Source organism: Sturnira hondurensis, unplaced genomic scaffold (genome assembly GCF_014824575.4).
Source record: "Sturnira hondurensis isolate 20B ecotype Veracruz unplaced genomic scaffold, ASM1482457v3 Scaffold0002638, whole genome shotgun sequence".
Taxonomy (NCBI): Eukaryota; Metazoa; Chordata; class Mammalia; order Chiroptera; family Phyllostomidae; genus Sturnira; species Sturnira hondurensis.
In genome coordinates, this window is record NW_028075269.1 from 12,969,174 (window position 1) to 12,996,400 (window position 27,227).

Consider the following 27,227-nt stretch of genomic DNA (forward strand, 5'->3'; position numbering starts at 1 on the left):
TTTATTTATTCATTTCAATGGAGTCCATCTATCTATACAGCCACCTATCTATCTTATTATTACTGCTTCTCTATTTATGAATCCTTGAATGGAAAAATTCAGACCAGAAAATTTCATTAAAGACATACTGAGTAAAGCATTTTCAAGTATTTACCATTGTATTATAAACACTTTTTTACTGGTACTAAATTCATCTAACTAAAAGGAAACACAGGCATTTTCAATAAATGAAAGTAGACATATAATTTTATCATTACTATGCTTCTTTAAGATAGGTCTAAAAATTTGATGCAGTGGAACCTGGAAGGCTTTTGTGAAACTAATCAAACAACCTTCTAAGAAAGGATTTCTTGGCAGGAGTAAGAACTTTCCCAGAACCCTTTTTGTGCAGGGATTTCAGTGGAGGCCTTTTCAAGGGCAGAGTTCGTTTTGGGGTCTGCAATGCTCTTGCTATCTTCACATGCTCATTGCAGTAATACTTGCTGCTTCCTTCTGACAGCTGGATGAGCGTGCGTTCTGCCAGATCCATGCACTGGGCATGGACCCAGTGCCCATCTCCATGAGAGCAATAGATCATGGCAGGCTTGTTCAGCTCCGTTGAATAAAATGGTACCCACGTGTTGATATCCACGTCACAGGTAGAGCAGCAAGTAATCCAGTAGCCGGTAACAGATTCATCTTCCTCATCCTCTTCATTATAAGTGTCAAATTCATCATCACCATCAAAATTATTTGCTTCTGCACTAAAGCAAAATTCTTCTGAGTCTTCAAAGGGAGTGGAATCCCCTGGGTCTTCTGTTGATGTCTGACTATTTGTGAATGTTTTTGGTTCTTCATTCACATCGTCTTCAGCACATTTCAGCATGTAGAAATAGAATGTTTCTGAAGCAGCCTGCTTATTGTCTCCTGGTATGCCAAGGAAAATGGCTCCATTTCCCATGTTGCTTCCAAACCATATCTTGCTGTGCTTAATGTCTGGGGTCCAGTCTGGGGTCTCCATCTCACGAATTTCTATGTTGTTGCCCTCAAGAGAGATGACGTTGCAGACCATTCTTTTCTGATTTTCAAGCTGATAGCCACCTACAATAACAAACTCATCACTGTTTGTCTGAGTCAGGATTGCGCTGGAGACAGAGATTCCTCCTGGCAAAACTGTGCAATTCACAGCGGGGCTACCCAGGGGAAGATCAACCCTTATTCTGTATAGGTTCGCAGGGCGGATGTTATTGGCAAGTGAATGCCCTCCTAAAATATAAATGGTATCATTTCTGGCAATGGAGACATGAAAAGATAGCCCGTCCTGAAGTTCTGGAAGAATGTATGATGTAGAGCACCCAAATTCAAAATCCACCAAGAAAATGTGGGGCAGGCAGTCAGCTACACTATTCCATTTTTCCGTGGTTCTTTGGGCAGAAGGTATGTACGATCGCCCTCCGAAGACAACACCCATGCTCTTCCCTCGACTGTACACCACATCAATTGTATGACCATATCTGGCTTCCGGGATGTCTCCTACCAAGTCTTTCTCAGTACAGCAAAAAGTAACTTTCTTGTTGTTCTTGCACACAACAGACATGACATAAATCTTATCGGAGAGCTCATTGTTGGGTGTTTTTCCCCCATGAATAATGTATTGTTGCTTTTCAGACTCTAAACTGCCTTTGAATGTGCAAGTGGCTGGGTAGCGAAGAGGAGGCAGGTAGCAGGAATCCTTAGAGAAAACTGCAGGCTTCAGTTTGAGATGGTTATGCTTTACATCAAAATGGAAAACTCCAGTGGGGCAGGACCTCTTGGGCCAGCCTTTCTGACCAAAGAAGAAAATTTGCCCATCGAAATTCATCAGTGAGAAGCCCGGTTGGATTAAGCCTATGTTATTACTTACTGTAATCATCTGCAGTGACATATTTTTTTTGATCGTGGACAGATCTTTTATCTGAAAGAATTACCAAAAAAAAATAATTTACTATATCTTTAGATAAATCACTGTGTTTAGATCCTCTCTCATGTAGGAAGCATGTCAAAATAAAGTCCTCCCACAAAATTGTAGTGGGACTGAATTCGCAAAACCAAGGTATTTAGGTAAGCAAGGAGCCACAGAACCTTCCTTTCTAATATAATCCAGGCAGCAGGGACGTCTTTTAGACCTGGACAGTCCTCCTTTGGATTTCTGGGAATTGTAGTCCTTTTTTCCTTAAAGACTCACCACTTAACGTCAGAAAGAACTACATTTCCCAGGAATCAGTTCTCTATGGGTTGTGTGGTTCTGTTAGAGTTCGTTGCTCCAGGAGGGAAGACTCTTAGGATGTTTCCCTGAAAAAAGACTTGAAGAGTGCGAAGTGACTAAATGGGAGCCAAAAACTAGGGAATGGGAGGTGAGAGTGGCTAACGCAGACCCAACATCCGGGTTATGGGAAGTCTGCAGCACCGGGGCGGAGGGCTTCAGGCAGCCCTCCGCCCGGGTGTTCTCGGGGACTTTTAAAACTGGTGACTTAGTAGGACGCACAGCTTTTTCTGGCCAGCGTGGGGTTGCCTGGAAACCGGAGCCTGGAGGTCGCCAGGCCAAGGTGTCCTTGCAGACTCCCGCCCGGATGCCGTGGATCTCCGCTCAGAGCAGCACCCCAGAGCAAAGTTGCTGGGGCGGGGAGCTCGGGGCGGGGAGCTCGGGGCGGGGGTGTGGGCCCGAGGTTAGAAAAGCCGTGACTGTTTTTGCAGAACTGAAAGACGAGTCTCGGAATACCTGGACCACAGGGGAGAAATTACCTGATAGTGATTTTTTTTTTACCAGCCCTGTGTTTAGTAATGAAAACACAGTAGACTTTCGAGTGCCGCGTCAAAGGCCCTTTGTTTTTCTAAAGTGCTCTCGCTCTGGGTTTCAGGCGTTTAGCGAAGCAGAGATGATTCCTGAGCAACTATCCCTCTTCCTTCCCCTCCCTCTCACGTCTTCCCACTCCTCTCCCTTTAGGAAGATAGAGTTAGTGGCTGTTATTTCAGACCTCTCTTTCCAGCTCAAGAAATTTGAAGTGATTCTTTAGTAACTCTAAGCAGGCACTAGACACAACGAGGTGCCAGAATTTTTCAGGATTTAATATTTATGTTATAGTATTTTTTTAAAGTATTTGCCAGATGGAGTAAGCTTAATACATTTTTATTTTTATTATTATCACCTACCTTAGAGAGACGTGATGAGCCTTAATGAGAAACAGCCTCCCAGTTTGTGGAGGAAGTCCTAGGCACCAAAGGATAAAGGAAACAAAATAGCACAGATTCATTGCTTTTGAAGAGTAAATTGTTAATGTACTTCCTAAAACAGTGCCTACGAGTGTGGGTTCTGAAAGCTGACTGGCTCTGTTAAAATCCTGGCTCTGTCTCTATGTACATGAAGGTGGGCAAGTCACTTAACCTCTCTCTGTGCCTCAGTTTCCTCCTCTGTAAAATAAGACCATAATTTCACTTACTTCATATGCTTGATTAAATTATGATTAGTAAATTAGTACACGTAAACGGCTTAGAATATGGCTTTGCACAGGGTAAGTGGTAGTTATGATTATGCTGAACTTATCAAAAGTCAGGTTGTCAGTACACAGTACCCGCTGGGCATGGCAGATGGTGGTTATAGTATTGGGGATGATTAGAGGGCTCTAGGATTTGGGAATCCAGTCAGGAGGTATAGACGGATGATTTTTTTTTAGATTAATGGGAATTGGATAAGCATATACAGTGGAGGTGCTGGTGGTGAGTTCAGTTTAGGTACCAGGAAATATTTCATTCCTGTTACCCTTTTTGTAACTTCTCATTGAATGTGGAAACTCGGGGAGTTGGACTGTCTTGAGTCCATGTCTGGGCTTTAAAACTTAGTTGCTCTGGTACCATCTCGGTCAAGTTATTTTCTCCTGTTTTTTTCTTATCTGTAAAATGGGGATAATATTAATAACTACTCCATGGGTGGTTTTGAAGGGTTTATGGGATAGTGTGAGTCCCTGTGGATGTGAATCTTACGGCACAGTGGCTGGCACATAGTAGGTATTCAGTAAAATACTGTATTTTTATCCCCCCTGCAAAGCTTCCTTGGACCAGTCTAATGAGACGTTGGTGGGGCTTTTTGCCTGGAAGCACTTCTGTAGACAGATGTACTTAATTGCTAAATATCTTTTCTACTTACTAATTTTAATTGGGAGAGTCTTTAAGATATGATATTTTAATAATTGTCTTGTGGGTTATTAAACCAGGTGAGAAATGAATGGTGAATGAGAGGGACTGATGGTAAAGTTACGAAAGCGAGCCTCTCTCTTCCTCAGACCACACTGGTTTGTAGGTTTGGCAGCTTGCTCTGCTTTGGAAATAACGTGGGCAAGTGTTCGTGTTTTCTTTGTCTGCGGCTTATCCAAATATACGTAAGAAAAGGCATCTGTGCATCGAAGAAAATGCTATCCATAGGAACTAAAAGGAAATGCTGTTGACTCTCCATTCAGTAAATGAAAACCATAAGGGATGCACTCAGCACGCTGTGTGACGATTGTCAGGGAATCGCCCACTTTGGGGTGGAGACCTGCCAAAGCCAAAGCCAAAGCCTGTTTGTTTTAGACACTTACAGAGACCATTATTGGGAGACATAGGAACCCATCCAGGGTGAATGTACACCAGGAACACTTGCTTTTTTTCCCTTTTTATCGAATTTGTTGGGATAACACTGGTTAGCAAAATTGTATAGGTTTCAGGTGCACAGTCCCAAGGAACACTTGCTTTTAAACAGCAAGCTTTAAAAAATAAAGTATTTTCATTGCAGCCTTTTGGCTTCATGTTAAGGTTGTCACCGGGATATTGGTTTCTCATAAGTGGAAACGTGATTATGGCAGATTAAACAGAAACATTGTCATGGGCAGGGTGTAAGGAGCACTACCTGTTTTGAAGCTTAGCTTGGATCCCTGAGATTTCTGACCTGTTCTCCCGGTGATGCCCTGCCCTTGCCACATCTCATAATTTCAGGGACCTAAAACAGTGCTAAGGTTTATTACCATTAAGACGAATTATCTCCTCTTGTAACACAGTTCAAATATTTGTATACCTAATTTTTAGGTAACCCGTATTAAACCAGATGACTTATGACTTGTATATTTAAAGAATAAACAGGAGCACTGAAAGTGTTTTTATATTATTTTGCAGTGTTTATTTAGTTTTTGAAATTTTGCTTTTTTAACTTAGATATGTTTTCACTAAAGTAAAAACTTAAATTGTATATTTTCTATGTTTTCATATGACCATATATCACACCTTTTTTTGTAAAAGTTTTTAAAAGGTTATTTTAGAATTAAAATAATATGCTTTCTTTAAATAGGCTAGATAAAAAACAAACCAGACTTTGTAAAAGAAGACAGTTCTTCAACTGAAGGAAGTTTCAAAGTCAGTGCATTAAAGATTCTTTTCAAAAGACAGAAATGTAGGCTCAATAAATTTATACAGTTTCTCCAACCCCACGCTAACATTTCTCAGCGGGAGATTTTCATTTATGCACCGTGAAGCTAGGACATAGTTGAGAATCAAAAGAGGATTGATAGTGTGAGGCCTGGGTTTGTAGTTTCCTGGGTCTGAATGGACTCTTTTTCCTTCCCAAGGAGAGTACTGTACTCTGAAGCATGAAAAGTACTGATCAGTGTCGCCCGTGTTTTTCTGATTGCTCCAAAATAGCAGGTAGCCTCAGGTAACTGCAGTCATTTAGTGCATGCATTAACCATATCTTGCATGTTTAATCAGGTTTAAGGAATACATTATTTGATTTCTTTTTTTCTGGCAGTGAAACAAGACTTAGGTCTTTCCTCTGACACTTAGGCCAGAGAAGTGTCCTGGAAGCAGCTTGAGAACAGAAAGCCCCTGCATTTCCAAGTTCTACATCATCCCTTCCCCATGGGGACATCTGGTCCACCTGTTAATCAACACACTGCTGAATGGGTCTTTCCCTTAACGCTGACAAACATAGGCACCCGTCTTTTAGCTTTGGTAGAAATGAAGGTGTTGGACCTACCTGAATGCCAGAAGGGCTGCTCACCCTCTCTGAATCTTTGCCGCTAAACCGGGTATTAAATGTCAGCAGCGCTTGGAGAGGATTCACTGACTGCCCACTCTGACCGTGGCAAGCCGAAGGCTGACGGTAAACAGAGTGTGTAAGTGTGCCTACAGATGTTCAAGTGAACGAGGGTCTAACTGGAGTAACCGACTGTGACCTTTTTTTTCTTTAGATGGTTGAGGGAGATATCCACTAGGGGGTACCTTCAAGACTTAACTATTTCCTTACTGGCAAAGAATGGAAATACAGTCCACTGTTCATCTGTAAAGACAGAAGAAAAATCTGGTTGAAACCTTATTTATAGTTTTATTAATATAGTTTTTATTATAGAAAAGCAGAAGGAAATGAATGTAACTGCTATGATTTAAGGACATACTATTTGAATCAAATGGGAAATTATTTTTCCTAAAGCAGAGACCACTAAGACCGCTGTCAGTCATTTGACTGAATTGTTCCCTGACTGGCTCAGTTTCTTTAGTGTAAGGATCAGAAGGAGAGCTGGCGCCGGGAGGTCTATCACTGACTTTCCGTCAGGGAGCTGCTGTGTACCATTGTACCGTGGGCTGATGGGGACAGCCGGCTTGCGAGTCAGGCTGACCTGGTTTTCCAGGTGGACTCAACTTAATCCCTGAGCCATATTCCTCATTTCTGAAACAGGGCAAATAGTATATACACTCTCTGGAGTGCTCGGTCAAGGGAGATGCTCCCTGGGGGTGTTGGTAACAAAAACTTCCTACCCCCACCCCAAAGTTTCCTAATCAAAGGAAGAGAAAAACAAAGGTGGCAAGAGTTGACTTAATTTTGGAATATACTTTATTTTTTAGAGCAGTTTTAGGTTCACAGCGCAATCGAGTGGCATTCACAGAGATTTCTCATATCCCTCCTGCAGGACTCATGCGTGGCCTCCCTTGCTGTCAGCATCCCCCTACCAGGGGCACATTTGTTACAGCTGATGAGCCTCCACTGACACATCAGTGTCACCCAGGGTGCATAGCGTCTGTCAGGGTTCACTCTTGGTGTTGAGTGGTCTGTGTTTGGACAAATGTGAAATGACCCTTATCTACGATTATAGTATCATATAGAATAGGTTCACTACCCTAAAAATATTCTGTGCTCTGCCTACGCATCCCTTTCTCCCTTCCTCCTGCCTCTTCTTACCTTTTCTATAGTTTTACCTTTCCCCGAGTGTTACCCACCGGCACATCTTAGAGAGATTGTGGTTTCTGTTGCAGACCGCTGTAACAAGGTGAGTTTCACAATAGAGCAAGTTGCGATCATTTTGCTGGTGGAGGCTCTTGCCTTCAATTTGCAAAAAAAAAAAAAATGAAACATTTGTGAAGCACAATAAAGTGAAGTGCAATAAAATGAGGTATGCCTGTAGTTGGAATCACTCAGTATATAGCCTTTTCAGAATGGCTTCTTTCACTAAGTAATGTGCATTTAAGGTTATGTCTTTTCCTGGCTTGATAGCTCATTTCTTTTTAGTGCTAAATAATATTCCATTATCTGGATGAACCACAGTTTACTTATCCACTTTCCTACCGAAGGGCATCATGGTTGCTTCCAGGTTTGGGCATTTATGAATGAAGCTGCTATAAATATCCATGTGCGGGTTTTTGTGGGGGTGTACATTTTTAGCTCCTTTGGGTAAATAAATACCAAGTAGCGTGATTGATGGATCATGTGAGTATATGTTTCATTTTGTACAAAAATGCCGAACTGTCTTCCAGAGTGGCTGTGTGATTTTGCGTTCCCACCAGCCGTGCATGAGAACTACTGTTACTGCCCGTCCCTGCCAATATTCAGTGTTGTCAGTGTTCTGGGCTTTGGCCATTCAGATAGTTGTATAGTGGTATCTCATTGCTGTTGTTTGTTAAGATTTTATTTATTCAATTTTAGAGAAAGGGGAAGGGAAGGACAAAGAGAGGGAGAGAAATATTGATGTGAGAGAGAAATATTGATCAGTAGCTTCTTGTACATTCTTCTACTGGGAACCGAACCCACAATCCACGCCTGTGCCCTGACTGGGAATCGCGCCGTCGACCTTGCACTTTGCAGCATGGTGCCCACCCCACGGAGCCACACTGGTCAGGGCTGGCATCTCACTGTTTTCATTTGCCTTTCCCTGATGCCATATGAGGTGGAGCATCTTTTCATGTGCTTATTTGTCATCTGTTTATCTTCCTTGTTGAGGTGTCTGTTACAGTCTTTAGCCCATTTTTTAAATTGGGTTGTTTTCTTATTTTGAAATTTAAGTGTTCTTTGTATATTTTGGATAATAGTCCTTTATGTGATGTCTCTCTTGCAAATATTTTTTCTTGGTCTATGGCTTCTTTTCTCATTCTCTTTACAGTACCTTTCACAGAGCAGAAGTTTTTTTTTTTTTAAAGACTTAATTATTTATTTTTAGAGATAGGGGAAAGGAGGGAGAAAGAGGGAGAGAAACACTAATGTGTGGTTGCCTCTCGCCTGCGCCCCCTACTGGGGACCTGGCCTGAAACCCAGTCATGTGCCCTGACTGGGAATCGAAGTGATGACCCTTTGGTTCACAGGCTGGCACTCAATCCACTGAGGCACCCAAGCCAGGGTGAGAAGTCTTTAATTTTAATGCAGTTCATCTTATCAGTTATTTCTTTCTGGATCATATCTTTAGTGCTGTATCTAAAATGTTGTCATCATACCCACGGACAACTAGGTTTTCTCCCACATTATGTCCTAGGAACTTCATGGTTTGCGTTTTATGTTTGGCTCTGTGGTCCATTTAGATTTAATTCTTGTGAAGGGTGTAAGGTCTGTGCTTAGACTAATTTTTTGCATGTGGATGTCCTGTTCCAGAATCATCTGTTCAAAAGATTCTCTATGCTACATTGTATATTGCTTTTGCTCCTTTGTTGAAGATCAATGAACTATATTTGTGCCAGTCTATTTCTGAGCTCCCTCTTCTTTTCCATTGATCCATTTGCCTATTCTTTTACCAATAGCACAGTCTTGATTACTGTTGCTGACATAATTTCAAAACAATTTATTAAAAACAGTTACATCAAGAAAAATATATACTAGCCCATTAAACCTATCACCTAACCATAAAATTTTTCAATTCTTTGTGCCATATTCTAATGTTTATCCAAATCTATACACATTTTGCTTAGTTATAATGAGAATGAATTTAAATTTTGTTTTAGTGTTTAATAGAACATTATTGTATATAGACTGTGAAGTATATACTTTATTTTTACTTTTATAATTTTAATAAAATTTCCTTGAGTAAATGTAACATAATTTTTCTGACCATCCACTATTGTCAGCCATTTAATCAGTTTGCACGTGGCTTGGCGGATCGAGTGCCGTGCTCAGAGGCAGACGGATCTGCACTGGGGTCTCAGTTCTGCTGCTGGGTGACCTTTTTGAAGTTGTTTCCTTATCTCCGAAACAGGGACAATACCGGCCTTATTGTGAGAGTTAATGGATATTAAGTATCTGGTATAAAGAGTGTACTCAGATAATCCTGTCTAAATATGAATTAGACAGGTGCTATAAATTTATTTGTACAAGTGACTATTTCATTTTTTTGAAAAATTTTAGGATATATTTTCAGGGTTGATTTTTTAAAAAAAATGATGAGTAGCTCAGTTGTTTGGCTGATTCTCATTGGAAATGTTCATCCATCCTTTAAAAAAACATCATCATCTTTTCTGATTACTTACAGAATGATTGTTTTTTTTCTGCAAAAGAATATTGGATTATTTCCTTAACCTTTTTCTGGTGTTATATAATGATTAGGGTAGTTGAACATATTGGACATCACCACAGTAAATATAAAATAAGAAATGCAACGTAGAAAGCATGGGTAGGTGGTGTAGGTGAGTGTTTTAGCTTTTACATTTTACCAACATCAATAACAGGTGGTTTGTGGCTGAACGGGTTAGTTGTTTCCCAAGGAAGCTGGAAATTAGCAACACATTTGGGGATGTGTGTGCTGCCTGGTGGGCTGGAGGGAAGCGGGGAGGGCACCCTTGTGTGGACTCGCCACAGTGCTTATGGGGAAGTCCAGGGCCCAGTTTAGAAATGGAGAAACAGCTCAAATTACATTGTTGCTCAGTGGGTTCATTAGTGTTTGAAATAAGATCAGAGGCAACTCTTCCTAGCATTTGGATAGGCTGATTTTTAAGAAAATAATATGAGTAGTATAGGAAAGGGAGCCGTTTGGCTGGCTGAGTGAGTCCCACAATATAAGAGCCACAACGGGCACTGAGAGAGAAGAGAAAGAGGAAGGAGAAGGAAATGTATAGACAGGAACAGTCTATGGTTAGTGTGATGGATTGTCAAGAGAAGAACATGACAAGTGACTTGTCATTTTTTATTTAAAGCAATTAATTAAATATGGCCACCTAACCAGAATCACTGGTATTTTTCTGTGGTCTGTGCTCCCTGATTTAAGGTGCAGTCTTTGCTCTGAAATTAAATGGGGGAAAATTTTTAGGAATGTTTTACAATGTAATAATACAAAATTCACTGAAATTTCTACTTTTAGTGGAGGGTACTTCTGGTTTTTTTTAATATTTATTTATTTATCTTTAGAGGGAAAGAGAAGGAGAGAGGAAGAGAAACATCAATGTATGGTTGCTTCTCGTGCATCCCCTGCTGGGAACTGGTCCCTTCGGGGAACTGACCTGCAACCCAGGCATGTGCCCTGACTGGGAATCAAACCGAGATCCTCTGGTTCACAGACCCGCGCTCAATCCACTGAGCTACACCAGCCAGGTGTTTTTAATTTTGAGTATAGAAACCAGGTTGGTGAGAAAAGTTGTGTGTGTGTGTGTGTTGTGTACATTGAGGCAAAATTGCAAATAAAAATGCTGAGATTAATCGGGGACTGGGAAACTACTGTATTACTTCTTAAAACCCATGTATAATTTCACATTCTTAAGAATTTAGAATTAAAAGTAGTTGGGAAATACATCTTTAAAATCTCATTTCTTTGAAGATAATGTCAAATGGAAAGGTCGATTTTATTTGCAAGATGTGGCATTTTGAAACACTCGGAAATGAATTCCTGCGAGCTGAGTTGATGTAGTTGGGTTGGCCTGTACCTGCTTCTGACTGGCTGTGCAGGTTTCCTTGAAGACAGGCTTGCTGGCGTTGTGACAGTGCAGTGCACTTGTGCAGGTGGCCAACACACTCAGCAAGCTGGAGAGAAGGGGATAACCTTGATTAAGAGTGATGCTTCTGTGTTAACAGTTGTTATGCAGTACCGATAGAAGAAGCCTTAATGGGACATCACATCCCTTGTGGAGGTGCGATTATAATGGATTAATAAGTCTTTAATGATTGAAATAGTATTGCATGATGATAGAGCTATGAAGTGGACTCAGAAACTACTGTTTTATGGATTCTCAGCTTTGTTGGGGGGCTTTGAAAGAGTGTTCACCGAAACGCTCACTGTTATTGCACGTGACTACTTGACGTGGTTGATTACACTTCTGATGATGGGAGATGGGTTTGAATGTGTTTGATGTTCGTGTATTGTGATGTCCAATGATGAAGGAGTTTTGTTAGGGGTTGAAGATAGGATATTTACTTGGGATTACTCACAAGTCTGTGAATTTTCCAAAAAAGCAAATAAGAAAAACAAAAATGGTGGTGAAAAGGTGAAATCAGGAGAAATCTTCCTGATTTCAAAAACAATGGATTTTTTGAAGTTTGTCTTACGGATTTGTTTGTAATCTGAAGTTTGTCCTTCAGATTCCACGTCCACAGGGAATCTGTTTTTTACAGAATGGCAGTGAGTGAGCAGGGAGAGGGAGTTTGTTTGAGTTTTTCTTTGTTTAATAGAATGAATAACTGTGTAATTGAAAACAGTCTAGTACTCAGTTGACCCGCCTCAGTGAGTCAATGCAGATATTTCTGGATTGACTTAAACAGCTTGGGGGAAGAGTATTATTTTGGGGAAATAAAATTGATTTTATACAATCTGATGATGAACAGCAAGGCTTAATGAGTGATAGCCTCAAGGAACCTCATTAGAGTAGCTTGGATGAATGAGCAGGAAAAGGAAGCAAATTTTTCAAGAGGAAAGTTTCTGCTTAAACATGTAATTTTATAGATTAGTATTATTCCCACCCCCCAGAGCTTTCTGCAGGGGGAAGGCAATCAACATGCCTGAGTTCTAACATTCTGGGTAAAACTTCTAGGGATAATTTTTTCTTTTCCTACATCTCTTTTGCCTTAACTGGCTTGCACTTCTGCGCCTCCTCCCTCTTTTTGAAACTTTTAATTTTGAAATAATGATAGATTTACTGGATAGATTCACATGATGTTGCAAAGAAATATGCAGATTCCATGTACTCCCCGTCCAGTCTCTTGTGATGTCAACATCTTGTGTAACTGTAGTATGAAAACTTGGGAATTTCTTATTGCTAGAACCCACGGAGGACATTAGGATTTCACCAGTTGTGTATTACGCTCATTTGTACGCATGAGAGGTTCAACTGTATCGTGTGTATAGCCTTGCATAACCCCCACCGTAATCAAGATTCTCAGCTGTAACACCCCTACAAGACTCCACTGCATGTTATCCATTTATATGCACATCCACCCCTTCCCCCCCAGCAACCACTGATCTGTGCTCCATCTCTCTAATTGTCATTTCGTGAATGTTGCGTGAATGGAATCATGCAGTATGTATATTAGCCTTTTGAGATTGGTGTTTTTTTCACTCCACATATTTTCTTTGAGTTTATTCAAGGTATTGAATAAATCAATTGTTTGTTCCTATTTATTGCCTAGTAATATTCCACGATAAGGATGTACCATAGTTTGTTTACTTACTCAGTCATTCAAGGACATTTGGATAGATTCCTCTTTTTGACTATTATGAATATAGCTACTCTGAACACTTGTGTACAAGTTGTAGGAATAATTCTTTATTTCTGTGGGATAAATGAAAAAAGTACATTTGTTGGTTTGTATGGTAAGTCAATTTCTAGTTTTGCAAGGTACTGGAAAACTTTTTCAGAGTGGCTGCCTCACTTTCCGTTTCTACCAGCAACGTATGAGTTTTCCAGTTTTTCTGTATCCTCGCCAGCATTCAGTGTTATCGCAATTTTTCATTTTAGCCATTTCTAGTAAGTCTTTAATGGTGGTTTTAATTTGATTTTTTTCTAATGGCTAATGATATTGAGTATCTCTTCATGACATTATTTGCCATTTATATGTCCTATTTGGTGAAATGTCTGTATGTGTCGTTTGTCCTTTTTATATTGGATTTTTTGTTAATGTTGAGTTTTGAAAGTTCTTTATATATTCCATATGCCACTGCTTTATTGAATTTGTGATTTATAAATATTTACTTCTACTCCTTAACTTTTCATCTTAACAGGAACTTTCACAGAGCAAAATTTTTAATTTTGCTGAGGCTTGATTCATCAATTTTTCCTCTTATAGATCACACTTTTGGTGTCAAGTCTGAGAACTTTTGTCCTAGTCCCACGTCCTAAAGATTGCCTATATATTTTTCCTGCTCCCTTTATAAAGCCCACTATTTTGCCTTGATATATTCTTCTTATTATTACATGCTTATTCAAAATTCTTTCACTCCATTCCCTATTGCTCATCATGAAACAGGTCGTCCTCATCATTCCTGTTACAAAAATGAAGCCCTGTATCGAATACGCTGATTATAATCTGTAGGAGAGGAAACTAGATCTGTGTCTGTTAAGGCAAACTTTGTGATAGCATCTATGTCCATGCTAAGCATGTAGTGCGTCCACATTTTTTATTACATGGAGTTTTTAGAATGGGTGTCTTCTTTTCCTTAAGACAAGATTTTGTCAAGGAAAGACGTATAGCTGAGACGTGCCTACCAGTGAGACCTCTGCTTGGGTGGCGACACTCCTCCTCTTCTCTGAAGCTTTGAGTCAACAGTAGCCCCACGCCTTTCCTACCTCTCTCCAAGTGCTCCTGTTAATGTTCACTGCCGTGTGCCCCCGAGAATTTATGTGGGAGTGTAGGTGCGGTGCCATCACCACTTTTGGTGATAATGAAAAGCTCCATGCCTTTCAAGTGGTAGAGCCATTGGTTGGGAGAGGCTGATGACTTGAAGTACCGTGTGTTCTTTGATGTTAGAATTGTAGGTGTGTGTGTTTTTTTAATCTCATCCTTATAAAAAGAATAAAGGAGTTGAGATGCTTTTCTCTTCTGTGAGATTTGTATTTATGCCTTTCTCTGTGTTCTTTGTATCTTTTCCTTTGTCTTCTTGTTTCGTATTGGTGAGTGTCTGAAACAAAACATCGTTGGCGAGGCAGGGATACCCCCACCCTGGGGGAGTTGCTGCTTTCACGGATGCCCTGCTGCCTCACGGGTGCCCTAAAACCCGCAAGCATGAGCACGTCGTCACTGTGTGGGGTATGAAGGCCACACAGTGTTCCTCGTCATTAGAGTCACTAGGTGACGAAACCCACCTCAGGTTTCCCAGATTCACTCATTTATTCGCTGTGGCTGGACTAGATGGTCTTTAGGTTTCTCTCAACTCTGAGAATCTGTGGCAACTTCTGCCACTGGACTTCTTTCTCTCTTCTTAAGGTTATCTAAAAGCCATGGACAAATGAGAGGATGCAAAATAGGTGTTGTTAAGTGAAGGAAGAAAAAAAAAACCCAGCTCACACTGTGTCTCTTCTATCATATAAATAAATCAGCACCCTTACTATGCAACCTGGTCTTTTTGAGGTTTGTCCATTTTCCAAACTATGAAAGGAGACCCATTCTGTAAAGTACCACGGTTGATGGTTTCCTTTCCCTAGGCAAGGGGAATTACTTTGGTAATATCCCATCTCACGTTTCAGCATAGCAGGAGATTTTTGTTGAGCAGAATGATGAAAATTTGAGAAAGTGGCTTTTGAGAGCCTTGCACAAACTCCTTAAAAATGTGTTACTTATTACTTTTAAGTACCAGTGGTAAGCCTCCCAGTTTTTTTTTTTTTTTTGAAACCTTTCTGTGGACATACAACTCTCTGTGCTGTCCAAACGCAGGATTTGCGCATTGAGGGTCGACTAGCTCGTGGCGTCTTGTTTCTTAAGGCTTAACCCTCCTGTCTGTGGAAGCTGCATTTTGTTTAGGCAAGTTACGTTAAGCAGGGATCTGAAGGTAGACATCGAAGATGTGCTAAAACAGTGGTGATAATTCATAGCACTGCCCTGTTTCAGAGAGCACCCGGCAAGGGTGGCTTGGGTGGTTGCAGAAAACAGGACTCCAGGCAGGTTAGCTGATTCCCCTGGTATCAGCCAGTGACTCGGTAGCGACAGAACCCTGCTCCTAACCAAGCCTGTGGTTTCCGTGCGGCGTCGAGTTGTCCGAGCAGAGCAGTGCAGCGGCCTGCGTTTCCTACCGGGGTTCTCTGATGCCGAAGGTGTTTCTTATGATTTCCCAGTAGATTATTATGCACTTTCTTACGTATCATCAATGGTATGTCCTTTCATGTGGAGCTCTAAGTCTGAAAACATAAAAACCAAACCAAAGAATCTCGTTATCCAGGAAAGTCTCTCTCTCTCTCTCTTTTCCTTTCTTTTAGAAAAAAACACTTCATGATAAAAACACAAACACGTATGAATAGTAACTGAAAAAGCGTTGCTTCCTTTTAGAAAACCGCTGGGATTTGCATAAACCACTTGACTGTCTGGTAAGTGATCATCTGCTCTGTCAGACCCTGGGGACCTTTAACGTTAGGGTGTTTGTACTTTGACGGACAGGGAGAGTTCTAAATTTGAAGGTGAGTGTTTGTTCAGTGCTTCAAATAGTGGCAGTCTGCGAAACTGGATTTCCCAAAAGTCTTAAAAAAGTCAGCGAAAACGTAACCTCATCTGTACTGTGGTAATCGCAGGAATAAAATTCAAGATCTTGCAGGGTTTAGAATTTGTCCTGTGCACAGTCTGTTAATTATTTGCCTTTAGTAAATCTGACATGTGGTAAGGCTAAATACTCAAAATACTTCAATTTGAGAATTGGAAAGGAAGTTTAAAGGGATTTCTATTATCACTCTTAACGTTGACATTTACAGTGAGACACAACACAAGTGACTGTGTCTGTGTGGCATTTGCTCACTGAAGTAGATTACCCTAGATGGGCTGAGGAGGAGATTGCTATAATACAGGGTTAGAATTTTGTTGGGGTCTGATTCTGAAACTCAGATTGACATGGAAGTTCTTGGAATTAAGCCTTGTCTTACTGACAGTGAAATAATAGCCACCTTTGAATTTACTTATTATTTTTTATCTAGCAACTTCAAGCATAATTGATTAAACTTTGGATTGCTAAAGCTTGGCAGCATTACAGGCAAATCTGCATAAACCTTAACAAACGCCTTTTCCTATATCTAACTAATAGGTGCAAATAGTCTGAAGCAGTCTCTTTCATTTTGAGTTGGTTCAGAGCCACACATTTTACTTCCACCTGGTCTTTTACAGCACCATGTTTCATCTCCGGTTGAAATGCATGAGGGATTATCTTGATTTATCTGAAGGGAACAGCAGCACCTTCAAAGTCAGAGGAGTTGACAGTCGAAACAGATCTTTGTGTAGGCGGGGGGTGGAATACTGAGGCTGAGACCTGGCCGTCACCAAAGCCATCACGGCTGACGTTTCTGGAGGTGCCGTGTGTACTCGCTGAATCCTCATAGTGGTCCTGTCAGGCACATATGGCTTCACAATTCCTTATTTAAAACCCTTGGGGTCAGATGTATTTCCGAATTCAGAATTTCTTGGAGTTGAGAAAGGCAGTCGGGGCAAATGCCACGTATCACAAAATCTGCAGTGGGGTCTGGGAAAGCATCTCAGAAGCAAGCCAGTTAGTATGTCTGCAGGGAAACGTGTGACTGGTTACACTGAGTGAAATAAATAAAAGCCATAAATACTATGTTAATTCAGATTAGGTCTTGCCCCCAAGTGAGGTTGGATATCATCTTATGAAAACATTTTTATTTTTGTTTCTGAACTTTTTGGTAAGTACCAAATAAATACAGTTAATAACAGGTAACAGATTTTTATTCTTGTTTTAGAGAAATATAAGAATCTTGGTGCTTTCTGTGTCTACTACACAGGAGTGGAGAGCCTCTGTTTTTTATTATCCCCCGTGAATTACACTAGCTACTTAGGCAGTAATTGCTCTCCTGCTTTCTGTAGATAGGCAATTTTCTCAAAGCCGTGTAAGGCTGACATTTCATGCGGCATGAATGGAATTTAACAAGGTGAAGTGTCATGAGTAAAAACAAAGTTCAGACTGTGCAAGGACCGAGGCCCCGTGCCTCAGCCCACAGGCATTTAGTTGGCTGTGTGGTAAGTGCACTGACATTGTGGAGGGGCCGCCAGCAATGGGAATGCGATCTTCCGCTCTGCAGCCAGAGTGCAGTGTTTAGAATGTGCGAGTGAGTCATATCGAACCGGATTCAGACCATAGGTGGAGTCTTGTTTTCATTTCTGGATGGGCTGCTTTAAAGGAATGGAGGCAATGTGAAACTTTTCCAGGTAGATGGATCAGGAGGGTAGAAGGACTTGAAGCCGTATCCTGTAGGGCAGCGGTGAAGTGGCCAGGCAAGTTTATGAATGTTATGCCAGTTTCTAGCAACATTGGACTATGGTACCTACTCAAATAAGTACAGGTGCTCCTTGACTTATGATAGGGTTGCATCCAGACAAACCCATTGGAAGTTGAAAATATTGTAAGTTGGAAATGCATTTAATACTATTGGGGCGTCCAACCTGTGGCCAGTTGGCCCCATGCAGCCCAGAATGACTGTTAATTCGGCCCAATACAAAATCGTGAATTTATTTAAAACATTATGAGATTTTTTTTGCCCTGGCTGGTGAGGCTCAGTGAATTGAATTCTGGCCTGCAAACCAAAGGCTCACTGTTTTGATTCCCAGTCAGGGCACATGCCTGGGTTGCAGGCCGAGTACACAGCGTGGGGTACGTGAGCAGCAACCACACATTGATGTTTCTCTCCCTTTCTCCATCCCTTTCTCTCTCTCTAAAAATAAATAAATAAAATCTTTAAAAAATGAGATTGTTTTTGTGAGTAGATGTCATAATACATTTAATGGGTGGCCCGGGACAACTTCCAGTGTGGCCCTGAGACGCCAGCGGGTTGGACGCCCCTGCAGCAGTAGTTTACCTTCACGATGGAGTGGCCGACCGGGAGCTGTAGTCACTCGTCACTGGCCAGCGCCAGGAGAGAGACTGCACATCGTTAGCCCAGGAAAAGACTAAAATTCAAAACTTGAAGTATGGTTTCTACCGAAAGCATATTGCTTCCACCGTATCGGTAAAGTTGAAAAATCTGAAGTCAAATCATCGTAAGTCAGGGACTGTCTGTAGTTTTAGCTTGATATCGATTGACTGCCAGCTCTATGCCCTTTTCTGAGCTGTTAAACATTTGCGGTACAAAGATGAAAAGACATGAATTAAGAAGATGGAAATGAGGAAACTTGAAGCAAAAATAAAATTGTGATAGAAGCCAAGATGGCAATACACTCTGGTCTCTTAAACTAGAGCTCCTTACTGGAGTAACTGTTGGTCTGTCCTTTGGGGGCCTGGGAGTTCTTTCACCTACCCCTTTAGAGTGTTTTCAGAGAGGCTGGTACTAACTGACTCCCTAGCTCACGTTTTTCTTTGTCTCATAGGTGAAGTGGCCTTGTGAGTAGGAATGCCTGCCCAAATGTCAGCATTGGAGGTCATGGATGAAGATCAAATAATCAAAGAAGTGTTGGATAAGTTTGTTAATTGTCATGAGCAAACATATGAAGAATTTCTGAGCACTTTTACTCATCTTTCAAAAGGTAAAATGGAAAAGTAATTTCTATAGCGGTGGAGATAAAGAATTTTATTATAATTTTGTGTTTTTGCTGCTTTTTCAGAAAGACTCTTTAATGAGCATCCATTCATTCCATTCCTTTGATCCCGCTGTTCTTATCAGGGCATTCACAACTGGTACGTGTAAATACTGACATTTCGGTGCTACCGGAAGTTGTGTTACAGAGTCAGAGCTATTGAATTTGAGAACTAAGATGGACCTGAGAAATCAGTTGGTACAATCCCTCCATTTTATCTTTGAAGAAATGCAAGTGCAAACAGTGGAGGTTTTTAAAAACATTTGAAACTTTTAAGAACTATAGCATAGAGTAGGCTATGGAATTACACCACAGACATTTGTACCCTGGCGTGGCCCCTTTCTGGCCATGTGACCTGGGGGTGGAGGCAGTTACTAAGGGGAGGGGGTGGTTACCAAGGGGGCTGTTACCGAGGGAAAGGGGAATAATAATAGAAGTTCAGAGGTTGGTGAAAGAGAATTGAGATAATCTGTGTAAAACTCTTAGCTTAGTGGCTAATGTATAAGTACTGAATGGAAGCTGAGTGTTGTGGTTGTTGTTGTTGTTGTGGTTGTTGCGATGCTGCTGCTCTGACTTCTGTACAGTGGAAACAACCCGGTGGCAGACGAGAAGCAATTAACTGAAGCCTAAAGACCAAACCTGTGTTGTGTGTTTTATTATGTGTTTTGTTTGCCACCCATGGTATTTTTTTTTTATTGAGCCAATGTTTAAAAGTTGGGATACCTTACATACAAATCTTGGTCTGTGTTTTCTCTGATGAAGTAAACAGTTCCGTTACCTGCCGTTTCCCTGAAGGCAGGATCAGCTAGAGCTCAGAGCTCTAGCTGTGGGCGCTCTGGCCTGTCATGCTCTCTGGCCCTTGCACAACCTGAAAGTGTGTGTACACACTGCCTGCTTCATTCACTAAGTGCTTCCTGTAGGCACTTGAGTTTGTGATCTATATTGTAAATTCTGCTTCAGGTCGCCATCGGCTTGATCTCAATCTCAGCCTTGGTCCTTTCTGGGTCATTGATCCACTTTTGCGAGACTGCGGGTTCTCCACTTCGCTGCGTGTTGGACTCGCTGGAGGGACTTTCAGAGCCCATTGGTACTGGGGGCTGAATCTTAGCTGGGGCTGGAAGGTAGTGGTCTGTAGAAGTTCCCCTGGTGATTCTCATGGGTACCCAGGATTGAGGACCCGGAGTTTCATAATGTGTGAGGTCATGATACTCTCAAGATACTAGACTCATGACTAAAAGTGATGATTCATGCGTCCTTAGAAAATGTAAAAGAAGGTAGTGATAAAGAAGAAAAGGACAAGTGATTCTAACACGTCTGTTTTGTTGTGCAAAACAGTTGGAATGTCTGTGTCTGTACCGTTTTTACTTAAAAACTGTGGACTCTGGTTTTGTTTATAATTAAGGGAAATGGAGAATTTAGTAAGTCTTTAGTAAACTTTAGGACTATGGATGGTGTGTTTTGACAGGATACGTGGATCAAAGCAATCATGAAAATAGCCAGTCACCTTAGTCTGTGGATTGGAGATCAGGAGGATGTTTGAGACTAATTGTTTGATGGTTTAATGGTCTAGTTCCCTATTTACTGGACCCAGATGTGCCACTGTAAGGTGGCTGATGTTGGGTGTGTGTGTGGAAACAGGGTAAAACCGGCAGAACTTACTCATTTTGGTATGCCAGTGGCATTTTGGTAATTCAGATTGTTTTGTAAAGTATTTTAAAGCTGAGTTTAAAATTGTTATGAAGCTGACTTTCTTTTTGTGCTATGGGAGAGTAAGAACTTGCAAAGGCTTGGATATTTTAAGGCGATTATAATAGTTTTCGGGATAAGGGGTTCTATTTCCTTTTGAGATTTCTGTATGATCATTGTGTGCTGAAACGGAAATTGTTACACATCTGGTAACTTCATTTTGAGTTTAGTTTTGGGCCCCAAATTGAGCTGAAATAAATGATGACGCAAATCACATAAACTGCATCTCTAAGCACACTAGTTCTGCGCCCCGCTCCCCCCCCCCCCCCCCCCCCCCCNGTGCCAGTTTGCATGATAAACTAATGAACTGGAAAAAAAATCCTCTTAAAGAACAAAGAATTGTGAGTATAAAAATGTGTCTCGAATCAGGAAGCATCCTTCCCCACCCTGAAACATTTAAATACCTTTTGAGAAACCAAATAGGACTTAGGGACAGGCGTAGAGAGTTGAGTGAAGCAGAATTGATCAAAGTGAATATTGTTCGTCCTGTTTTAAGGAAAACATGAAAGCTCTTTCTTCCGAGTTTTCTCCTTTTCAGCCATTCATTTGTCTTAGTGTGTTTGGTCATTTTGCTATGTAGAGGAATCTCTGTTAAGTTAAAGAGGTTATCACCATGGGTACTTATGTACAATTCTTCAGTAAGTTTAGTTTCTCAAGTCCATTCACACTTCCACTGATTGACTGTTCTATTTAATTTTATAGTAGCCATACGCCAGAGTGCTTGTGGGATTCATTTTCTTTCTAAAGTGTTAAAAGGGTCAGTAATCCTATTAAAAACAGTTCCCTGGAAAAAATTTAACTATAGCTTTATTGAAATATACTCATATTACTGCTTTAGACTCTTGAAAAACAGCTGGAAACTGTTAATATTATAGTATAATTCTCACTACAGTACATTTATCTTGATTGTATTTTGCAGTTTTTTTAGAGCAGTTCTGGTTTTTAACACCATGGTATATATTTGGTAATAAATACAATGTTCTGTCAAAATATTTAAAGACATATTAATTATATTAATTATTAATTTTAAAAGAGACAGTTATAACTGAATTCTCAGTAGTGTCTTTGGTTGGAGAAAGTAAGACCAAGTTGTAAAATTTAGAAAATCAGAATGCAGAGTCTGGTTTTATTCATTATTGGTGAAGATCTTACTATATCATTGACATTATTGTGACTAATGATAAAATACTAAGTTTTAGGTATCTCAGTGTCTTTGTGAATATAATGAATTTATATGTTTTTTTAGAATGTCCATCTGAAGGGAAAAATGATTCATCCTACTTGTCTGTCATATTGCTAAAATTTTTTAGGTTATAAAAATCCAGATATGAAGACTTCTGTTTGATGTTTTATTAATGACATGTATGCATTCATTCATTCATCCTCTGAGTGTCTTTTTATGGCCTAGGTATTATTTTAGGTGCTGAGGATCCAAAAATAAATCAGGTAAGTGTTCTTAAGCACTCATAGTCCAGTGAGAGAGAAATAAGCAAACGATGGAGTTCTCTTAGGACTTTCCATGCTTCTGCATGGAATTCTGTGAAGCCTTGTAAGAGCAGCATTCAGACCCCACTCAATGGTAGAATACTGTCTACCCTCTGGAGAGGATGCCAGGAGAGTTTGGGATAACCACTGAACAAAAACTTAGCTTGGATCCTAAAACATTAAACAGAGTGCCGGGATGTTTGAGAGATAGAAGATGAATTTGAAAGATGTTAAAATGCTTCAATTGGTGGTGGTCCTTTTGAATCATGGCGCCATTTGTTTTAGTACTGATATAATTATATATATATATATGTGTGTGCGTGTGTGTGTGTAGTTTTAATAATAGGTTTAAATAGAAAATTTTCAAGATGGAGATGTAGCTTTGCTTTAGTAAGGCTTAGTTATTTCTAGACTGCTGGAAAAAAAGGCAGGTTTCTAAAAGTTCCTTGCACACAGAGATCGCCACACGGCCTTGTGTGGGAACAGTTGAGTGGAGGTCACTGCTCATGCGAATGTTGTTGGANTGGTGGTCCTTTTGAATCATGGCGCCATTTGTTTTAGTACTGATATAATTATATATATATATATGTGTGTGTGTGTGTGTGTAGTTTTAATAATAGGTTTAAATAGAAAATTTTCAAGATGGAGATGTAGCTTTGCTTTAGTAAGGTTTAGTTATTTCTAGACTGCTGGAAAAAAAGGCAGGTTTCTAAAAGTTCCTTGCACACAGAGATCGCCACACGGCCTTGTGTGGGAACAGTTGAGTGGAGGTCACTGCTCATGCGAATGTTGTTGGAAGTTACTGAAATGGCATACGTGAGAAGCCGGTGACTTAGAAGTTGGCATTTAATCTTTTCAATCCCATTTGTCACGTATACTAATCCTGGAGGGATTTAGTTGTTACATGCAATTCTGAATCTCTCTCTGTCTCTCTCTCTCTCACACACACACACACACACGTGCGTGTGCACCCTATTATTGTTCAGATTTTGTGCTTCAGACTAAATGATTAATTTCCATTGAAGTTGCCCGTTTGACCAACTATTCAGCTTAACATAGTTTGGAAATTGCAGTGAATCTACTGTGATTTTGCAAATACCTCTTAAATAGTGTTTGTTTTCTCTTCTCCCATATCATTTTTAAAAATTCTTAGCATCCAGTTTCCCAAGTGATTCTGCCGTGTCTACATTACCACTCAGACAGTTTGCTGCTCACCGCCACATTTACCCACTTTAACCTGTTTTCTTAGGTGTACATCAAAGATTCTGGTTCTGATTTTGAGGTGTGGTGTGGATTCCAGTTTTCTTTATACTAGTCTCATTTCAGTTGCAATACTTGTGCTTTTAGCATTTTATTATTCTTTCCACATATATTTGAAAACCTTCCTGTCGACTCCACCTCTCTTTCTCCCTTCGTACTTGTTAATATTTGAACTAAACTACCCCACAAGTAGAACACTGTTGGGAACTGCCCTGCCTGGTTTCAGGAGCTGTAAACCCTCCATGGCTAAGGCTGAGTGAGCACCTTTGGAATGTGAGCCACTAAGGAGACAAAGCTTGTCTCCCTGGCAGGAGCACTGCTTCTGCTTCATCCATCTCTGCCCCCAACGCTTGGTCGGTTAGTCAATGACAGATAAGACCCTTCAGAGAGGGAGCAACCTAAGCCAGACACAATCACTTGGGAGGCCCTCAAGGAAGGACTCAGAGGGCTGCAGTAAAGATGGGGTGATGGGCCCTTGCTCCCTGGCTATTCTGACATAGCTTGAGCCCCCATTTCCATCTGGGAGAAGTACTGTCTGGCTCTGATCCACTTAAGCCTAAAAACCTGTGATGGGGAAGGCGGTGCAGCTCTTTGCTGGCAAGAGCGGGATCCGGGGTGATCGGGCATAAGAAAGAGTTCCTAAAGTCCTGTGAAGCCTGCTTTGCTAAGAGTGCTTTCATTCATATGATAAGGGTCCGAGCAGGAAATGAGTATGTCTCCCAAAGTTTCTGCACCCTCCTTACCTGACAGACACTGACTCAGACTAAGCCCTCAGATTTCTTTGAAATGTTATCTACTGTTTGATTCTTGCCACCTGACATTGATTGATGAGCTTTACCTGTATTCCTGAGTATCATGAACCTAATAAAAGCTGTTGAGGAAGGGGCTCGTGGTCCTTCTCCTTTGAGAGATTGACCAACTCCCCTCCCCAGGCAGATCATGTCTTGGTAGTTTGATTTTCATCTGTGGCGGACAGGGAGACTTGCGTGCAAAGGTTCCCCCACAGATCACTGTATGTCTGAATATTTGGGACAAATGGCTGTGCCTGTGGCTTTATTCACTGGTGCTGGTCAGATCTTTCTTTCACTTAAAATCTTTGAAATTCTTAGTTTCAAAACTCTATATAGGTTTCGGTTTTTCTTAGATTTTAATAACCTTAGGAAGTCTGTCCACGTTTCGTTTTGTAAGACCTGTGCTGGTGTCCTGGCACTGGTACAGATTTCAGGAACATCCGGTTGTCACGTGCTCTGTCATCACAAGGTCTGCACTGTCTAATGCAGGAGCCACAAGCCACATGTGACTACTAGGCATTTGGATATGGCTTGCGCTACCCCAGAACTGAGTTTTAAATTCCATTTAATTTTTATTAGTTTAAATTTAAATTACAAAACTAATACTTAATTCAGTTATTGGAAAACTTTGACATGTGTTTGGGACAAATAATAAACCAATTTTTTAAAATATAAATATTATGAAATACAGATACAGATCAGGTATTTCTGATGAAAATTTTGAGTTTGGATTGAGATATGTGATAAGCACAAAATGTACACAGGATTTTGAAGATGGTGTAAAAATAGGATGTAAAATTTCTCAGTAATACTTTTTCACTACATTTGGAATTACAATATTATTTTAGAAAATTGGCTTACGTTATATTAGAATTAACTTCATCTAAAAATATTTTAGCCCTGGCTGGCATAGCTCAGTGGATTGAGTGCGGGCCTGCGAGCCAGACGATCGCGGTTCAATTCCTAGTCAGGGCACATGCCTGGGTTGCAGGCCAGTTCCCAGTGGGGGACACACCAGAGGCAACCACACATTGATGTTTCTCTCCCTCTTTCCTTCCCTTCCCCTCTAAAGATAAATAAATAAAATCTTAAAAAATATATTTTAAGATGTGGTTGGTTGTTCAGCTGCACACTCTGCTTCCTTAAACTGTACTTCTCCTGGGTTGCGCTGTTGTGGGCCAGTAGTTTGCAGACTTGGCTGCCCTGCAGAAACGCTTTCTTTTTTTTAAAGATTTTATTTATTTATCTTTAGGGAGGAAAGGAAGGAGAGGAGAGAAACATCAATGTATGGTTGTCTCTCGTGCACCCCCTGCTGGGAACTGGTCTGCAACCCAGGCATGTGCCCTGACTGGGAATCGAACCGCCATTGTGTGGTTCTCAGGCCCGCACTCATTCCACTGAGCTACACCAGCCAGGGCCAGAAACGCTTTCTAACAGCAAACTTTTATAAAAGTGCAGATATCCAGACACTTTCCTGGGCTTATTAAGTGAGAAATGCTGTTCCTAGGGGTCTAGGAATTTTTATATTCGTGAGTCTCCCCAGGGAGTTCTGCTGCACCCTAGTTCCGAGCACACTGGTTCCGACGACCAGCTCTGATAGCGCAGTCCTGCAACCACAGGACGACCCATACTCCTTTAAGGCACCGGTTTGCAAGAGTCAGTTGAGTGCTCTTTACTTTAGGTTCCTTCGTTGGTATATTCACTAAACATTTGTCTTCAGTAACTTATTTAATTGCCACAATGAATCAAACAAGTATTATTCAATACTGTTCCTTTTTATAGCCCAGAGAAATGAAAGTCATTGTGTAGATTAGCAATTTGCCTGAGCTTCGGTCAAGCATTCACACTTCAAACTTTGGACCCTCCTCTGTACTGCCGTACCCCTCCCGCAGAAACATCCGGGATTTTGAGAGTATCAGAAATGTTGTCTATTTTTATTATGCAGAAGCAGTGAACATTTATTAAGTACTTGGTAGTACGCTTAGGACTTTCCCCAGATCATCTGGATTAATCCTTATAATAACCTAGTAAATTTTGTTTACATTTAAAATTTTTTTTATTACTCCCAATTTGCAGATGAGGAAACCAAGATTTGAGGTTAAGTAACTGCTGTATGAACTGAATATGCCCCCTCAACATTTATTTATTGAAGCCTTAACCTCCAATGTGACTGTATTTGAAATTAGGATTTTTAAAGAGGTAATTAAGATTAAACAAGGTCATCAGGGTGGGATCCTAATCCAATACGATTGGTGTCCTTGTAAGAAGAGGGAGACACACCGGGAGGTACACACGGAGAGAACAGGCCACAGGAGGGCAGAGCAAGGAAGCAGTCCAAGGGTGGGGGTCAGGGTGGGGGTCGGGGTGGGGGTGGGGCTCAGGAGGAATAGAACCTGCCAATAACTTGTGTCAGAAGTTTAGCATCCAGGCCCTGGCTGGTGTAGCTCAGTGGATTGAGCGTGGGCCTGCGAACCAGAGGATCGCAGTTCGATTCCCAGTCAGGGCACATGCCTGGGTTGTAGTCCAGTTCCCTGCAGGCCAACTCCCAGCAGGGGACGCACAAAAGGCAACCATACATTGATGTTTCTCTCCCTCTCTCCTTCCCCTCTAAAGATAAATAAATAAATAAAATCTTTAAAAAAAAAAAAGAAGTTTAGCATCCAGAATTGTGAGGAAAATACATTTCTGTTGTTTACGTCACCAGTCTGTGGTATTTGTGACAGCAACCCTAACAGACTTGCCCAAGAGCATGTAACTGGTTAGTGGTGGCTTTGGATTATGGGCCTTGTCCGTGTGGCTCCAGAGCCCTGCTCTGACCCAGCTTCCTGCCTGACTCAAAGCGCTGGGCGGTTCTCAGGGACTGGGAGTCCCCGGCAGGCGGACCGTATGAGTCATTGGCATGGAAGTGAGACCTCAAAGGAGTTACTCTAGTTTTCTCGAGTGTGGGCTTCATAAGACCTGGTTGCCTGTGGGTCTTGTTCACCATTATTACTCCGGTGCCTGAAGCAGTG

At 41.0% G+C, this 27,227-nt stretch overlaps 2 protein-coding genes across 5 annotated transcripts in view; one reads left to right on the forward strand and one right to left on the reverse strand.

The window, feature by feature from the left end:
• Positions 1 to 319: 319 nt before the first annotated feature.
• RAG2 (recombination activating 2) lies at positions 320 to 1,903 on the reverse strand. Its single transcript, XM_037040548.1, has one exon. The coding sequence runs from the start codon at positions 1,901 to 1,903 to the stop codon at positions 320 to 322; it is 1,584 nt and encodes a 527-aa protein (XP_036896443.1).
• A 353-nt stretch (positions 1,904 to 2,256) lies between these two features.
• IFTAP (intraflagellar transport associated protein) overlaps positions 2,257 to 27,227 on the forward strand; it is a 58,531-nt gene continuing 33,560 nt past the window's right edge. For 3 of the 4 annotated variants that reach the window (XM_037040530.1, XM_037040532.1, XM_037040533.1), the window contains exons 1-2: positions 2,257 to 2,372; positions 18,728 to 18,883. In XM_037040530.1, coding sequence (XP_036896425.1) covers positions 18,751 to 18,883 — 133 coding nt within the window. In that variant the 5' untranslated portion in view covers positions 2,257 to 2,372; positions 18,728 to 18,750. Of the gene's footprint in view, positions 2,373 to 5,609; positions 5,686 to 5,823; positions 6,154 to 18,727; positions 18,884 to 27,227 lie in introns of all 4 variants that reach the window. The other variant, XM_037040531.1, reaches the window with a different exon arrangement.